This window comes from Trametes versicolor (assembly GCF_000271585.1).
Source record: "Trametes versicolor FP-101664 SS1 unplaced genomic scaffold TRAVEscaffold_5, whole genome shotgun sequence".
In the NCBI taxonomy this organism is placed as follows: domain Eukaryota; kingdom Fungi; phylum Basidiomycota; class Agaricomycetes; order Polyporales; family Polyporaceae; genus Trametes; species Trametes versicolor.
Window position 1 is genome coordinate 976,073 of NW_007360325.1, and position 16,554 is coordinate 992,626.

General features: G+C 56.7%; 5 protein-coding genes across 5 annotated transcripts; 1 reads left to right on the plus strand and 4 right to left on the minus strand.

Annotated features, from left to right (window-relative positions):
* Positions 1 to 76: 76 nt before the first annotated feature.
* Positions 77 to 6,988, minus strand: TRAVEDRAFT_121715 (MFS general substrate transporter; the record flags this gene model as incomplete). Its single annotated transcript, XM_008039540.1, has 13 exons — positions 77 to 250; positions 4,884 to 5,089; positions 5,146 to 5,248; positions 5,304 to 5,361; positions 5,411 to 5,434; positions 5,487 to 5,511; positions 5,573 to 6,008; positions 6,063 to 6,142; positions 6,195 to 6,343; positions 6,399 to 6,535; positions 6,597 to 6,612; positions 6,674 to 6,711; positions 6,770 to 6,988. The coding sequence occupies 13 exons, from the start codon at positions 6,986 to 6,988 to the stop codon at positions 77 to 79; spliced, it is 1,665 nt and encodes a 554-aa protein (XP_008037731.1).
* Positions 6,989 to 8,030: 1,042 nt separating this feature from the next.
* TRAVEDRAFT_121813 (uncharacterized protein) lies at positions 8,031 to 8,982 on the minus strand (the record flags this gene model as incomplete). The annotated part of the gene is made up of 5 exons (XM_008039541.1): positions 8,031 to 8,092; positions 8,150 to 8,303; positions 8,411 to 8,648; positions 8,704 to 8,801; positions 8,857 to 8,982. 5 exons carry the CDS (start codon positions 8,980 to 8,982, stop codon positions 8,031 to 8,033), a joined length of 678 nt encoding a protein of 225 aa, XP_008037732.1.
* Positions 8,983 to 9,605: 623 nt separating this feature from the next.
* Positions 9,606 to 13,077, minus strand: TRAVEDRAFT_147292 (uncharacterized protein). Its single transcript, XM_008039542.1, has 13 exons — positions 12,422 to 13,077; positions 12,266 to 12,364; positions 12,147 to 12,217; positions 11,978 to 12,094; positions 11,790 to 11,923; positions 11,657 to 11,736; positions 11,537 to 11,606; positions 11,342 to 11,484; positions 11,165 to 11,290; positions 10,962 to 11,107; positions 10,872 to 10,905; positions 10,602 to 10,819; positions 9,606 to 10,545 (listed from the first exon to the last, which is right to left on the minus strand). Exons 1-13 carry the CDS (start codon positions 13,055 to 13,057, stop codon positions 9,801 to 9,803), a joined length of 2,619 nt encoding a protein of 872 aa, XP_008037733.1. The 5' UTR covers positions 13,058 to 13,077; the 3' UTR covers positions 9,606 to 9,800.
* A 617-nt stretch (positions 13,078 to 13,694) lies between these two features.
* Positions 13,695 to 14,331, minus strand: TRAVEDRAFT_46652 (tetrapyrrole methylase; the record flags this gene model as incomplete). The annotated part of the gene is made up of 3 exons (XM_008039188.1): positions 13,695 to 13,724; positions 13,786 to 13,992; positions 14,047 to 14,331. 3 exons carry the CDS (start codon positions 14,329 to 14,331, stop codon positions 13,695 to 13,697), a joined length of 522 nt encoding a protein of 173 aa, XP_008037379.1.
* A 635-nt stretch (positions 14,332 to 14,966) lies between these two features.
* TRAVEDRAFT_58222 (glycoside hydrolase family 43 protein) lies at positions 14,967 to 16,481 on the plus strand. Its single transcript, XM_008039362.1, has 8 exons — positions 14,967 to 15,206; positions 15,263 to 15,315; positions 15,369 to 15,611; positions 15,674 to 15,684; positions 15,737 to 15,887; positions 15,935 to 15,990; positions 16,048 to 16,299; positions 16,357 to 16,481. Exons 1-8 carry the CDS (start codon positions 15,001 to 15,003, stop codon positions 16,381 to 16,383), a joined length of 999 nt encoding a protein of 332 aa, XP_008037553.1. The 5' UTR covers positions 14,967 to 15,000; the 3' UTR covers positions 16,384 to 16,481.
* The last annotated feature ends 73 nt before the right edge of the window (positions 16,482 to 16,554 follow it).

The window sequence follows — 16,554 nt, forward strand, 5'->3', positions numbered from 1 at the left end:
CAGGCCATCTTCCGGTTATTGAAATAACGTATGTATAGTATACCGACATAGGAGCCCGAGTAAAAATATAACGCCCTCAGATTGATGCTCTTCCCCTCGGCTCGAACGGCAGCAATAGTGAGATAAAGCCCGCCACAAGGAAGAGTGCGCCGGAAACCCAGATGGGCACCGACGTCGCTAGGTTGGCCTTCAGTGCGATAATTGTTGTAGTTCGCGCGAGAGTAGACGAGAGGAAAGATGATGTATTGGGCTACGAGCGCGATACTAATATACTAGTGTGAAGACTAAGAGCTATAGTAAGCAAGGTAACAAACAAGTATAAGTATGGAAAGCTATCAAAGTAAGTAAAGGTAACTAAAGCGTATCAAAGTCCGATAATGTAATATAAAGTCCATACAAGTCAAAGGCCATTATCCAACACTCCCCCTCAACTCTGCATCCGATAAGATGCCGAGTTGCTTCCTCAGCGTATGGAAACGCTCGCGCGCGAGGGCCTTCGTGAACAAGTCAGCCATGTTATCGTCGGTCGGCACGTACGCGAGTGCGATGGTGTCCGACTCAATACATTCGCGAATAAAGTGATGGCGAATGTCGATATGCTTAGTTCGCGCGTGGTGGACATTGTCTTTCGACAGCGCGATCGCAGATTGGTTATCCGCGTTAAGCTTGGTGGCTTGTTCTTGCGCGAAGGTTAGCTCGGCTAGCAGTGTACGCATCCAGATGGCGTGTCTGGCCGCGTACGAGATTGCCATGTACTCCGCCTCAGTGGAGGACAGAGCCACTACGGCCTGCTTCTTCGAGCTCCACGCTATGACGCCGCTTCCGATCAGGAACGCATAACCTGAGATCGACTTGCGATCGATCGGGTTTGCCCCCCAGTCTGCGTCCGAGTACCCTTCAAGACGCAGGTTCCGATAGTATGCGCGTGCGCGCGGCTCCCCCTTACGCCCGTAAGTGATGCCATAATCGAGTGTTCCCTTGAGATAGCGGAAGACTCGTTTTACGGCTGTCCAGTGCGCGGGGCCTGGGCGCGAGCTGAACTGGGAGAGCGTCTGCACTGCATAGCTGATGTCGGGCCTGGTGCCTAGCGCCGCATACATCAGCGTGCCTATCGCTGCCTGGTAAGGGACGTCCTTCATCTCGGACAAATCGGCATCATCCGGTTCCCTGAGCAGCCGGACATTTGGATCCATGGGCGTGCTCACCGGTGCGCAGTTTTCCATACCATAGCGCTTGAGCGCGCTCAGGATGAACTGCGTCTGCCGCAGCGTGATCGAGCGACCAATGCGTGAGACTTCCAGACCGAGGAGCAGTTGCGGCTCCCCAAGATCCGTGATCTTGAAGTGCTTCCGCAGGCCGGTCTCGAGCTCGGCTGACAACTCCGGGGCATCAGCTGCGGAAATCATGTCGTCAACATGGACGCCGACTAGAATTAGTCCGAGCTTGTTTGCCTTCACGTATACGCACGCGTCGGAGTCTAGCCGCGTGAACTTGAGTTCCTCGACCAGGACACGGTTGAGGTGCTGGTTCCATTTGCGGCCGCCTTGTTTGAGCCCGTAAAGTGCTTTCTGTAGGCGTAGCACTTTGCCCGATCGGTCGTCGTAGCCCGGTGGCTGACGCATGTAGATCTCCTCGTCGAGATCAGCGTTCAGATAGGCGCCGACGACGTCATACTGCCGCAATGCCATCCCGCGGTCAGCAGCAATAGCTGCCAGCGTCCGGAGAGAATCCATACGTACTACAGGGGCAAAAGTCTCAAAGTAGTCCAGCCCAGGAATTTGGCTGAACCCTTGTGCGACTAGACGCGCCTTGTAGCGTACGATACGCCCTTCCGAGTCGCGCTTGAGGCGGTATACCCATCTGCACCCAATCGGGGATCGGCCCGATGGCAGATCGGCCTCCCGGAAAGCGTTGAGTTGCCGGAGCTGCGCAATTTCTTCGTCCATCGCGCGTTTCCATTCTGGCCACTCTGGCTGTTCCTGAGCCTCTCGAAGATTGCGCGGCTCGTTAGCGGACTCGGTGCCTACCAGCGTGAGGACACACGCAACATGTGCCTCATCTAGCTGCACCTTTTCTCCCGTATCGCCGAAGCGCTTGTAGTCAATCCGGGCCACCTGACGCAGCTGCCGTCCTCCCGCCACCGGGCCGGCGACCTTCTGCTCAGGCACGCTCGATGACTCCCCCTGGACCGGTTCTGTGGGCGCCTGCGGTGGCTCTGGGCGTGTGACATCATCTTCGGCCTGCTCGGTGATCGGATCGGAAGCTCCCGATCTATTCTCCCCCTCGAGCGGCGCCGGAGATATGTAGTCGAAATCGTCGTCCTCGGGTTGTATTGTAACGCGTTTTGGCACCGCGAATACAATATCTCGAGACTTCCCGATGCGACGACTCTTCTGGTCATAGAATAGCCACGCCTTGCTGCCAGGAGCCATCCCGACGAAGTGCATTGGTTGTGATCGAGGGTCGAGCTTCGAGCGCTTGCTCGGTGACGTCAAGACCCAGCACTTCGTCCCCCACTCCTGCAGATCCGCCACGCTCGGCTTCCTCCCGGTCCAGACCTCCTCCGGCGTCTTCCCTTTCAAGGCTCGTGTCGGCAAGCGATTCTTGAGGTAGACAATGTGCGCAACGGCTTGCGGCCACAAAAACTTGGGTAATCCAGCCGCAATTCGCGCCGCACGCGCACGATCAAGCAGGGTCCGATGAACGCGCTCAGCGATTCCATTTTGGGCGGACGATCTTGGCGCGGTCGTATCGAGCTCAATTCCCTCGGCGCGTAGATAAGTCTTGAATTCCCCAGACAAGAATTCTCCGCCGTTATCGCACCGAATTTTCTTGATTTTGCGCCCGAATTTGTTTTCGACCATTGCCTTGTACGCTTGGAAATGTCCGAGAGCCTCCGACTTGTGCTTCCCGAAAGCGATTTCCGTGTGTCTCGAGTGCCCGTCCGTAAATGCCCAAAAATAGCGCTCACCGCTCAGACCCTGCGTGGGCGCGTCCCCCCACGTGTCCATCACCACCAAATCGCCGATTGCTTCGATCACTGTGCCTGACTCCTTCGGGTATGACGCCTTTGTCTGCTTTCCCTGCACACACGCCTCGCACTGGTCCTCCGGCGGCTCCGACTCGTCCACATCCATCCCTTCCACCAGACCCTTCTTCCACATCGCGACGACCGTCTTCATTCCTGGATGACCTAGTACGCGATGCCATTCATTGAGGGTCTTTTTGCGCTTAGGATGACTCACCGCCGCAGCGCACGCGACATTAGGCGCCGGTGCCTCGATCTCCCCCTCAACCTGGTAGAGGAAGTTCCCGATCCGGCGCCCCGATCCGTACACCCGGCCCTTCTCGTTCCTGAGTCGGAGCTCCCCGCCGTCCATCTCGACCTTGTGCCCCGCCGCCTCCACTCGCCCGATCGACAGCAAGTTGTACGGCACGCCGGGCGCGTGCAGCACGTTTCGTAGTGTCAACGTAGTCGTCTTGCCACTGTGTACGAAACGCATTCGAATAGATCCCCGCCCGAGAATGGGCGTCGTGCCGGCTCCATGGAGCGTCCGTCCGGGCGTGCTTTCGTACTCGACAAATGCGCGCCGCTCGCGCGCAACGTGCGACGTCGTTCCTGAGTCCGCGATCCACGCGTCATCAGCAACCGCCGGGAGCGCGATCTCACCTGGGCCCGGCGCGTCGATTGCGGCGCACGAGTAGTCGGACTCGCCGTCCGATTCTGCCGCCACCATCGTCTTCCCGCCCTTCCCTTTCCGATCGCCCTTCTCCCTTCTGTCGCCGCCCCTCGAACCTCCTCCCGCCGGCTTCCTGTCGTGATTCGGGCAGTCGCGCTTTAGCCCCGGCTTCCCGCACTTGTAACACAAAGGTCCCGTCCGCCTCTGATTTGCCACAAGCGCAGTGTCCGACGTCTGCAGCCGCCGCGCGTGCTCCCGAATCCGTCCCTGAACCTTATCGGCATCTGCGATCTCATCGTCCCGGAACGAGGCGGCAAACGCCTGCCAGGACTCGGGGAGCGCCACGAGCAACATGATCGAGAATTCGTCATCAGGCACATTGCGCCCGAGACTGGTGAGGTCCTCCCTCCACTCGATCATCTGCTGCAGCCACTCGTCCAAGTCCTCCCCGTCCGAAAATCGCGCCGCCGCGAGCTTGCGTCGGATCTCTATTATCTTCCCGAGACCCTTCGCCTCGAAATTCTTCCGCAGCTTCTCCCAAGCTTCGCGACTGGTCTTTACATTCCTGATCAGCTTGATGACGCGCTTACTGACCCGCAATCTAATCGCGCTAAGCGCCGTCCGATCTTTCTCGTCCCAAGTGTCCAACGCCGCCTGCTTCCCCGTCGTCACCGTCTCGTTCTCCCCTACCGTGGGTCGCGCGTTCTTGCCGCTCACGTACGGCCATAGCTTCGCTTCCCACAGCAAGTCCTCCATTTGCGTCTCCCACGTCGTCCAGTCCTCCGCCGTGTCCAACGGCGAAACTTTGGCGCGCGTGATCAAGTCTGACATCCCGAGGTGATAAGGTAAGCAAGCGGTGTAAGAGTAAAGCAGAGTTTCGTTTTTGCGAGTAAGTCCTGGTTAGAGCAACGCAGGGCTCATAACCTGTTGTAGTTCGCGCGAGAGTAGACGAGAGGAAAGATGATGTATTGGGCTACGAGCGCGATACTAATATACTAGTGTGAAGACTAAGAGCTATAGTAAGCAAGGTAACAAACAAGTATAAGTATGGAAAGCTATCAAAGTAAGTAAAGGTAACTAAAGCGTATCAAAGTCCGATAATGTAATATAAAGTCCATACAAGTCAAAGGCCATTATCCAACAATAATTGGGGCCTGCATCGCGCCGCAGTCAATAAAGAAGCATACATAAAGAGAGGAGGACGCTCACCATGATGCCGAAGACGCGGTTCGCAGACGCGACGATAGCATTGCCCGTCCCGCGATCCTTCGTCGGGAAGAGCTCCGGGGAGACCGCATAGAGCACGCCGTACATCACGTTGCTCGTGAACGTGAAACCGCAGTTCCAGCCCAGTAGCGCATTGGACGTTCGTGAGGTCGTGCTTGCGAACAAGAACACTCCGGTGATGACTGGTGCGGTTGAGGGTCCATATGAGCAACTCGTTAAGCGTGATAAAGCGACTTACTCGTTGATATTGCAAGGGTGCCCTTTCGTCCCATGTAGGGGAGCTCAACCATCCATCCCGCAAGGAGAGCACCGGGTACACCAATGACGCTCAAAATAACTTGCTGTAAGGGGCGCGATAAGGACCAGAAGGATAGGTGATAAAAAGAAAATGCCTACGTTACGGTAGGTGATGTAAACGGACCCGTCCCCGAAGTCAGCTCCTCGCGTAGCGAGGCTGGCGTGGGGTCAGCGGAGATAACACTGGCTACGGCCGTTCAACTCACAAGAAGGTCACGAATCCGTTGTAGCTAGAGCAACATGAGTAGTCTGAATCTCCCTCGGAACAGTAGGAGAACTCACAGAGGGAATGCCAGCCCTATTAGAGCTGCGGGAGACCCGGTCAGGTCTTGCCACTAGTCTCAAAACAGATGATAAGAATGACGTACCCCAAACGATAATCAGCAGCGTGGTCGAGTACGCCAACTTCTTGGTGACAAACAAGCCCTTCACGTGGCTCCCCGCGAACGTCTGCATCTTCCTCAACACCGCAGCCTTCGCGCTCGTATCGAAAGCTGCCTCGCCCGGTACGACGTCCTTGCCCAGCCGCGTCTCCACGTCCTGCAGCATCTCCAGCGTGAGCGTAGAGGCGCGCCCGTTATATGCTGCGACACGGTGCACGACTTCGACTGCTTCGGCATCACGCCCGCGCCCCATCAGGTACTTCGGCGACTCGTACATGTGGAAGACGAAGAAGCGGAGCACGAAGAGGAGCAGCATCAGCCCGCCCATCGCATAGAGGAAGTACCGCCAGCCTTGGTTCGACGACCGTGGGCAGTTTGCCGCGGATGCGCAGGAGAAGTTGGCGATGAGCGGCCAGGCGACCTGCGTGACAGGAGTAGGTCAAAGCAGGCAGTAGTTGATTAGGAGAAGACGTACAAGGCTGCCAACAAGCTGTCCAAACGCCCACCATATTGACAGAACGGTTAACAGGTATTGATGGGAAGCAGGGATAAATTCTGGAGAAGGTATTTTAGTGTGTGTGCGTTTCTGCACGCCCACTTCACCCACCCAAGAATACAGCTGAGTCGACTGGCAGGTTTCCGCCGACACCAACGCTCCATACCGCCGCCAAGGAGCAAAGAGCGATAAAATTTGGTGAGCCCCCTGCGGCGACGGCGAAGACACCGGTGATAAATAGTGTAATGTTGAAGCACCACCTCCGGCGGAGTTCAGTCACACAGCTCGAAGAACGGAGGGAGGAATGTGACACACTTGCGTCCCCAGACGTCGGAGGCGACGCCCCAGAAGGCCGCGCCGACCAGGAGGCCAATATTTTGTGCAAGCTTCAAGTACGGTCCTTGGAAAGCGAACTCGTTTACCACAGGGTCTAGGATCAGGCCTGTCACGATCTATGCGATGTAATCGCGGAGGTGAGACTGGAATGTATATAGCCTGCATGATACGACTCACGGGCCACAGGTTATCTCTGGAGGGACCCACATCAGCCCATATTGCGTGTATAGATCAGCCGGAAAGCATCCACTCACGAGAACCACCCGAAACCCGCTACAATGAAGAGGTACCACTACGATGGACGCCGTAAGGCATATGTTGCAATCAGTGACTGCGCAATGAGTACGTACCTGGTACTTTCCCATTCCGATCTCTTGGAAGGCATCGTTGAGTATACGTGCCTTGGCCTGGTAGACGGGATCAACGGCCGAGTCGTCGCCATCGTAGATGTCGTGCGTATCGACCGAGATGGCGTGTAACTTCACATCCCTAGAGTCCTGTTTTTCCACCTTCGAATCCTCAGACTCGGACCGTGCATGCTTGTCTTTCGAAGCGGTCGTCGCATTCATGTTGGGCGTGTCGATCGCAACGGTTCGAGTTGTGTACTGAGCGATCGCGTGAGGGCTGAAGCTGAAGGGACGGACGTGCGCTCTGCAAAGTTTACCCCACAAAAAGGAGGCGAGATAAGGGTGGGGCTGAAACGGCGACGGGCGGTGGAAGCACGCCTGCCCCCGTTTGCGGCATCTTCGCTGCGTCTTTGGACGGCATTCGACGTCGGCAATCCGAGAGACTCGCGGAGGCTCGTTGCGACTCTATCTGCTGAGGCTCTTGCGCCATTGATGCGACATGGCGAGGTCCACTCGGTAGCAGGCTGCCCCGAAGACGCGCATGATCGCCTGAGTCTGCGATGACTGCAGCATGGCCGCCATCGCCGCTAGCGTCTGAGTCGAACCTTGCCCGGTGGTTATGGCGCTCCAATACACGCCTGGATGGAAGCACATCGCTTTTTAGCTGTAGGTGAGTTAGCCCGGACCGTTTATCAACCCAACGAGGGCTTACTTGACATGATATGTCGAGTTAGGTCGAACGAGTCGTCCGTGGCGAGGACGAAGTTCGTATGGCTGCGCGCGCGGCCGGTGGAAACATGCACTCGGCAATCTAGATCGAAGTCCCTCGATCCATGTTCTCCGCGTTCACACATGCTCATCTCAAACAGCCCAGATCCAATAGATCTTGAGCTGTATACACCCCGAGTGAGCTTCAACGTTGATAGCACGGCTAGCGTTCAACATAAATGATGGTATATACAGCAGATTCTACACAGTACATCCAGCTGGGCCATAAATACACATCGACCTGCGTACAAACCCCCAACATGATCAGTCAATACATACATACACAAGCCTCTACTCCAAGTTGCTCGAGTCTACCCTCCGAGTCCGTGCTATGCAAGAGAATAGATAGATGCGAGAAATCCGGGAACACGTGATAGTCGTGGGTGGTCGTTAGTGATACACAAGAAATAGGATGAGAGACGAGTCGATAGGTATACAGATAGCGCCAGCCCGGAAGGGCTATGCCTGGGACCTGAGGCCGTCGTTGGTACGGCGGTTATATCCGCAGGATGGTCAAAATGGCGACGCGGCCGTCTTGCTCGATCTTGTGGTTCACGCCTGTACACAAAGCGTCAGCGTCGGTCTCCCCAGGGAACAGGCATACAGAGTACGCACCTCGGTTGCCGCGCTGGAGGAGACCTTCACGCCACTCCACTTCACCCTTCCACCACATGCCTTTCCAGTGGGTGATTTGGGTGATCTGGCTGACGATATAGTCACGACCCCGATTGTACCCGTCCTCGACGATCATATGGTTCTTCGACGAGTCCTAATCTGAGTTAGCAAATTGGCACAGGGTACTCTGAAAGAACCTTACCATCTCCTCAGAAGCGCTGTGAGGAAAGCGCCAACCGTAAGTACGATCATAGCTATGACGAAGGGGCTGTGTGCGTACCCGAGAAACCACGCTCCGCTATTGGCATCGGTGCCGTTCTGTTTCCACGCACGGAAGTGGTGCCCGCCTCGAACGCTCTCCCAGCAGGTGCCCATGATCGGGAAGTAGTGCTGACGGCCGAGGAATTGCTCTGGCTTGCGACCAAGGCCGTCCCCAAGATCCGCCTCGTGGATGTACCCGTAATGGAGGCCCAGGCACTCCTCCGAGAAGCCAATCGATCTTCAGCGGGGTGTCAGAGGCTGAGCATGGCGCAGAGCCGGAGGTGGCTGCTTACTTGACGTAGTTGTGCAGGCCAGATTCGGTCAAAATGTACGGGTCGGACAGGGAGGAGATAATGATGTTCAGTGGCTCGCCGAGCTTCTTCGTGACGAACTTCGACCACCTGTATTAGTCTGTGCATATACAGAAGCTCGAGCACAGAACTCACATCGATCAGCCGGCCTCCGTTCAGCCTCGGGTCGACCCAGCCCACCGTGTCCCGCACCGGGGGCAGCTCGCCATTCTCCCACTCCCGATGGTCCTTGTCCTTGTCCCCGCCCTTCCCCTTCTCCATGTCCACGAAGGAAGCGGCGGCAAGTACCTCTTGTCCCGCCGCCCCGGATCCATCAAAGGCTGCGGCAACCGCAGGCAGACTCCCCGCCTCGGGCGCTGTAGGAACGACGGCCGCCCCGAGCACGGCGCGCAGGCTGAGGCCGAGTGCAAAGACGAGCGCAGCCACAGACGTGAACGTGTGGGTGTGGGCGTGCATCTGGACCGGGAGGGGATGGGTCACGGTACTCCGAGCTCTGAGAGTGTCGCGGTCGGTCCACGGAGCAGAATCACAGGCCTCGGTCCGTCGTCCGGCGTAGTTTCGACAGCTAGGAACGTTTACGGCAGAGTCCTCTGAGTCTGCTCGGTGTGCGCAGGCGGTGGGTGGTCGGCGGTGCGCAGAGTGTCAGAGTGGGGGTGGTGGTGGGAGGTGGGAGAGCGCGGGGGTGTGGGGGCTCTCATTGCCACTGTCGGCCTCTGCGGGCGTGCTAGCGTCTCCCGGTCTCCGCAGTGACAACCGCAAGCACGCGCTCCGGTGCCCGCTCCTGCTCGCCCAAACGCGGCAGGCGCTGTGGTTCCCCTCGGCTATTATGTGGTTCTCCGCACATCGCCCACGCACCCCCCTTATGGCCGCCACGCCGTCGGGGAGAGAAACGTGCATGCATTGTAACGAGCGAGATACGTGCTGAATAATTTAACGAAACGGCGCGCACGCGGCCACGTGCGCTGCAGACCGACTAACATGATGGGTATCGCCCATGCAAGGACTCGTATGCTATCGGAGAACGCCCACCCATCACCAAACCCGGGACCAGGAACCAGCCTCGCCTCATCACCAGCCGCTCACATCGCCATACCGAAAGCCGACGCGTCGTCTGAAGCTTTCGTCTTCACAGAGATAGCATCGTCTGCGACGTGTTTCGCGATGTCATGCGGCTCCTCGTGGATTATCGATGTCGGTTCCTCATGGATCTCCCTTGGGGGAAGGGGCGGCATGTCCTTCTGTGCATGCGGGACGGGAGGAACGTCCTTGTCCACAGGCATCGGCGGGACTGGTGGAGGAGGCGCTGGAGACGGGCCGCGCGAGAGACTCGGTGGTCGCACCGGGACCGAGGAGGTCGAGAGACGTGACGTGCGCTGGGAGAAGAACGAGCTGATGCCGGAGCCCCACGATCCAGAGTTTGTCCGTGGTGGCTCGGGGGGCGAGAGCGCCTGGGCGCCAACGATGCTCAGCGGGCGGAGCCCGCGTGTCGATGTCGGCGTAGTCGGCACGTCCATGGTTGCTTTCCGGGCGTGCTCGCCAGAGTTCTTGCGAGACTGCGTGCCTTCGCTCGAGCGGGAATTCACTTTCGTGATGTCCGAGGCTGGATCACTTCCGTTGCTAGATGTCGAGCTAGGGGTGCGTTGCATCCAGCGCTCGCGGACGCCGGCGACGGCATTGAAGAAGTTCGTAGACCCGGCGTTCAGGGTGCGCGAGATCGCCTCGCGGGTGGGAGCGAGCTGCTGCTCAAGCTTGAGCTCTTGGATACCCTCGGAGAGACGCAAGCCGATGTCCGAGACAACTGAGGGCTTCTCGCTACAAGGATGCCTACCAACAAAAACCTGTCAGAATATGCGTAGCAAAAGGTGTAAAGCATCGCGCACCGTGCCTCGATGAGATCGAAGAGAAGTGGGTCTGTGACTCGTTCCCACACCTCGTAAGCATGCGACTTCTTGAACTCTTGGATCCAGAGGGGGTTGAAGTCCTGTATTGAGTTGGGGTCTCCAGAGCCGTCCTGGATCATGATGCCGTTGTTCTGCCCCTTCGCTAGGAACGCTGAGTACTTTACGGATGATAGCGCGGCGTTGATGTATTCTTCGAACTATGAGTCGTGTCAGCACTACTGTGTGTCCACGGTACTGGCTACTATGTACCTTCTGGCGGAGGTAGTCGTCGCTTCCCTTGAAGCTATTGATAGTGTCAGACGTGGGCCTAACGAGTGGTAACAAACGCAGCGGACGTACTGCATGCCGACAGACATATCCGAGTCCTCGTTCCATCCGTCGTTGACGTCCTTCACGATGTCGTCCATCCATTTCCTGTCAGCAGGTGTGAGCCCGACAAGCCGTTCGAGTTTCGGGTCGCGGAACTCGATTGCCCCTGTCTCGATCTATTTCGTACATCCGGTTAGCCATAAACTACGGCAAGCTTTGAGACCGCGACGAACATTGACGAGCAGTTCAATCTCCTTCTGCTGGGTGACAATGGAGTTCGTACTCCCGCACAACCAGCATCCGGTATCCTTCAGCATGTCGAGCTGCTGCAGGGGCAGATAGGGCTGGAAGAAAGAGTCCTATGGCAGACGTCAGTATATGTATACAAGGTAAACGCACGCTTTACATACCTTGCCGAACAAGTCGAGCGGGAGACCCATGTATGCCATCATGCTCTTCGGATCGGAAGTCTTCAAAGATGTTGGCCGTGTAAGGCTCTGCGCCCTACTCGCTAATGGCGGCGAACCGCAGTCGTCCAAATTCTGGAGAAGACCTAAGCTCCTGAATTAGCATATACTGAATGCTTGAGAAGTGTCATTACGTACCAGGAATGAGTGTCACTAGCGAGTATTGATATGTGCACAGGCGCTCTACGGGGTGACCGAAGAACATTATCTGGACCGTATTTAAGCGTCTGCAGTTGTGGGCAGCGAGAGACAACCGACCTTCTTCTGTAACATGAGTGCTTTAACCAAAACCAAGGTACGCTGACGGAAGTTGTGCACGAGCTCGCGTAAACTAGTGCCTAGTCGCTTCCGTAAGCCACATACTCATCGCGTCTCACCAAGGCCGACGTACCCATATACAGACCGCTCTCGGTCAACTGCCCCCGAAGCGAATGCTCTAAAGACGAATAGAAGTCGTCCAGTATGCTCATATCGCTGAAGTTCCGCTGTGCAAACAGGGCACGAGTAATGACCCCGAGGCGGTCACTGGAGCGCATATATGAGCATCGTTTCCCAGCAAGGTAGGGCTATGTCTCATACCGTATAGGCCCGAACACCGGCTTTGACGCTAGGACCACCACAGCCTTCTGGACAGTCGACCGTGTGACGTCGGCATCCTTGTACAGAAGCTCAGCGGTACTGATTTGTCGATTGCATCTGGAGAGAATATTTAGTTAGCGCATCGGACTCCAGTCGCGAGGTCCCTCACGATATGCCAAAGATAGTGCTCGGGTTCGGAGAAGTTGGGACAAGGTGGAAGTAAGAGTAATCTTCTGTCGTCTACGAAGGGATTGGTTAAGAGAAACTATCTGGAACATTGCAACTCACAAGATGTGCACCGTCGGGAAGCGCGAGGAAGGGCAAGATCTTAGCAAGCTCTTCATCCTCGAATATATCTCCGCGCGAGAACTCGATCTTGGGCCCAACCTACAGGCAGCATACATCAATAATGGGTTACATGCAAGGATGCTTAGAGTAACGCACCAGGTGGTTAAAGTCCACGAGGGCTATTCCCAACACGAGAGCACCTTGTGGTGCTTGCACCAGCAAAGATTCTGGTCGAGCCTTCTTTGAATACGAAGTGGACGCAGAGGCATTCGACAGGATGCTTTCCGTGTCACTCTTCATCCGAATGCCCGCAGAAGGTGGTCTGGACGACAGTGCGGCTGAAGGCGGGAGGGAAGGTGGTAGCGGAGGTGGACTTGAAATGACCTTCTCCGCGTCGTACACAGAAGGCGCAACACTCGAAAGTGGCGACTCTCCCTCCTCGTATTTCCGCGCAAAGAAACTTCTATCATCACCGTCTCCCTCTAGGTCGATCTCCGAACTTGCGTCGGTTCCGACGGTGTCTCGTTTTGACAGACCTGCGAGCGACAGGCTTTGGCGAACGAAGGTTACGGGAGTCACCGCGGGTTCTTCGTGCTCAGCCACACCGAGGGCTGTCGAGTCGCGAGGGGACCGAGGAGGAGACGATAGTGCGATGGACTTGGCCGAGGCTGTATCGCCGTCAGACTCAAAGTGAGGCTCAGAGAGGTGGTCATCGTCTTGCTCCGGGTCAATGAGGAATCGAGTGCTGAGATGAGAGGCTTCCGGAGAATGGTCGTATGCAGAGTCAGCCATGGCAGATCGTCAAATTCACGAGACAGGGAAGCGTGTAGTGTAGAGAGAGCGAAGTCGTAAGGGATCCGTTGAGGTCGTGAGAAGTGGCTCTGGCAGAGGAATGAGAGGACGCGTCAAAACGCGTTTGACAGAGCGGTGAATGGCGGTTGCGATGTGGAGGAGGCGAAAGATGTGGCAAAGCGCTCCAGGAGGCGTTGGTACAGCAGGAATCTGGCCGAAGTCGAGGTGCTTGGCTCGGGCGCTGCGCAGATGATGGGATGCTCTCTTCACACTCCCACGTGGGCATCGTCACCATCAAGGGTCGGCCAGCTCTCTCTCGTGCCCAACTCGTGCCTCGCCATCGACCTCCCCATCCTCTACAACGTTAACATCGTTTAACATAACCTCCTCTTGAAGCACGCCGCTCAGAGTGCTCGCGTTGACGCTACATCAAAACTCGCCTTCACTTCAGCCACAATCGCCGGCTGGAACACATCTCATGTTTCCATCATGACGGGCCGGTGCATGATACAGCTTTGAGGTATCGTTTCTCATAGCATGCCGCACTTATTAGGGACGCTGTCCTCTCAGAACTTCATGTGTGTTCCCCCTCTCGCCGCTGGGATCCGGAATCTTCGTCTTGAAATGTTTGGTGTACTCAAAACAGGGACGTCTTGGAGTCTGTCTGCTGCAGGGCCAATGCAATGCCACGACCAGACGAGCGTGCGGCCTCGTTCGTATCCTGGCACCTTGACTTCTTTGCCCTGGGGCCCAACACCCGTGCAGACGATGACGGACCTGGCAGCACCCCTTTGAGTAACGGGGATACCAGCGAAGGTAGAGCCTACGAGGACGGAGCTGACACCAGGAATGACCACGGGCTCGAATCCACGGGTGTGGAAGTAGATCACCTCCTCGCCTGCACGCCCGTGTACCGTTGGGTCACCTTGCTTGAGCTAACACGAACGGGGTTGGTATGGTTCTATGTGTGCTATATTGATGGAATCTACCCAGACGACGGTCAGCCCGCGGTTGGCTGCCTCGATGGCTGCTTCGATGAGCTCCATTTGTGCGCCTTCCGCATTACCCGGGAACTTGCACGCCATACGCACTTCGACACCAGGAGGAACCAGCGCAAGAACCACCTCTGGCGCCAGTTTGTCGGAAAGTACGAGGTCGGCATGTTTTGTGAGCGCGGCGTGGGTAGCCACTGTGGGGAGGGAAGGATGTCCAAGCCCTGAGCCAACCAGGAGGATACGCCCTCGGCGGGATGGTGCGAGGTCGATCGAGGTCATGTTGGGACGTAGGAGAGTCCGTATCCCGGACAGAAGAGCTAGTGCTGATGAGCCCTTCCCAGCCGTCCAGGATGGCGTCCATTTGGGCGTCGGTGAGATGCGCGAACAAACTTCGCCCCTTTTGCTGTAGATGCGCGGTTGAAATGAGAATGACCTTCCTTCGGTCATCTTCAGGGTGTCTGACTCTTCAGCAACTCGGAAGGAACGTTCCCTCGGAGGAATCTAGCGGAGCTACGCATATGCAACGGTCGTCGCGTGCCCCCTGACGCGACGAATGATGCAGCCCGGACGAAGAATTCATTCACGCTCCCGTATGCGGGACGGTTAATGAACGTGAGTACCGTGCTGGCCACGGGCCCGAATCTTCCACCGGGTTTGGCAACTATGCTGACCGTGACCGGTTTCCAGGGGATCCGGAAAATAGGTAGTGCTTGACGATGGTCAGGTGTACCGGGTGCACCATACGTTTGGAAGATCCTGCCGGCCCGCCGGCGTATTATCCACGCAGCGATGAGCGGACGTCGACTATTACGCTGTCCAGACCGTGCCCGACGGGTAGCAGCGGGTAGCCCACATGGTCCTATGTGCAGCTATAAGAAGGCGCGTCGACAGGTGTAAGTTACACAGGTGCCCCCCGTACGCCAACTGTTGTTCGCTGGACATACTACCATGATCCCTGCCGCTGGTATCCCTTTGCTGTTTAGCTTGTTTACCCTTACCTTGGGAGTCCTTGCTGCCTTCCCGGATCCTCTGAAACTCTCGGGCTCCGTCTTGATCCATGACCCGAGCCTCGTTCAGCGGGCAAGTGATGGGAAGTATTTCCTGTTCACTACGCACAACAAGGGCGGCATTCTCACTGCAACCAACTTGGCCGGGTACGTTGTCATCCACCCCTTGGTATGGACAGGACCTGCTGACGCGACGACGGTAGACCATGGACTTCGGTCGGGTCCATCTTGCCTAGCGACTCGTCCATAAACCTTCGTGAGTGGGGGCTCATTATCGTGCAGAGTAGCCCTAACATCAGATCGGTATAGCCGGAAGGGACGACATTTGGGCACCTGACGTGTCTCTCCACGGCAGCACATACTATGCTTACTATGCGGTCTCTACTTTCGGCTCGCAGAACTCCGCAATCGGCCTGGCGACCTCTTCCAGCATGGACCCTGGGACGTGGACGGACCAGGGACAAGTCTTTGCTTCGTCGACCGGTGCTCAATTCAACGCTATTGACCCTAACGTCGTCATTGATGAGAAGGGTGTTCCCGTGCTGACTTTCGGTGAGTGCTGGTCAGAGCCCGCATGCATCTGCATCGCTGACCGCGTCTGATTTCATGTATAGGCTCGTTCTGGGTATGTTGCATCAGCATATTATGAACGGACAGTCGTAACGAATACGCATCAGAGCGACATCTTCCAAGTCAGCCTTGGCAGCAACTTCAAGACCGTCTCTGGATCAGCAACTCAGGTCTCTTTCAACTCAACTAACCCGCAGCCTGAGGAGGGCGCGTTCATCTGGAAGCACGGAAGCTTCTACTACCTCTTTTTCAGCAGCGGTGCGTATCCGCCCCTCGTGATATCAGCTTCCATTGAGATTCCTCAGGCCTTTGCTGTGGCTTCGACGCGAACGCTCTTCCTCCCGCCGGGAATGAGTACAAGGCATGTCGTGCAAGCTACCTAGATCGGCTTGCGAGGGCTCACACTTTTCCTACACAGGTCTTCGTCGGCCGATCTTCGTCCGCCCACGGGCCCTTCCTTGACAAAAACGGCAAAGACCTGCGCCAGACGGGCGGCACGCTCGTCCTCGCCTCGCACGGCAACGTCTACGCGCCCGGCGGGCAGAGCATCTTTACCGACTCCAAGTCGGGGAAGGACGTCTTCGTATACCACTATGTCCCGGTGAACAGCGCGCAGCCGTACAGCGATGCGTTTGCCACCTTGGGGCTCAATGCGATCGATTGGAGCTCGGTGAGTGGATACCTTCCGGTCGGGGTCGGATACGGCTACTCATGCACATTCCGTTAGGGGTGGCCGGTCTTGACAAGTTTGTGAAGAAGGACGTAAGCAGGCACACACAGGCCTACATACTTCTAGCGCACGATCACAAAGCAGTCCGACATCGACGTGCTTCGATTTTGAATGACATATCGTCTTTACATGTGCTGCGACATACTTCACCGTACAAATGCGGCAGCGGATGTGCAGCTGCTCAGGCCGACCTTC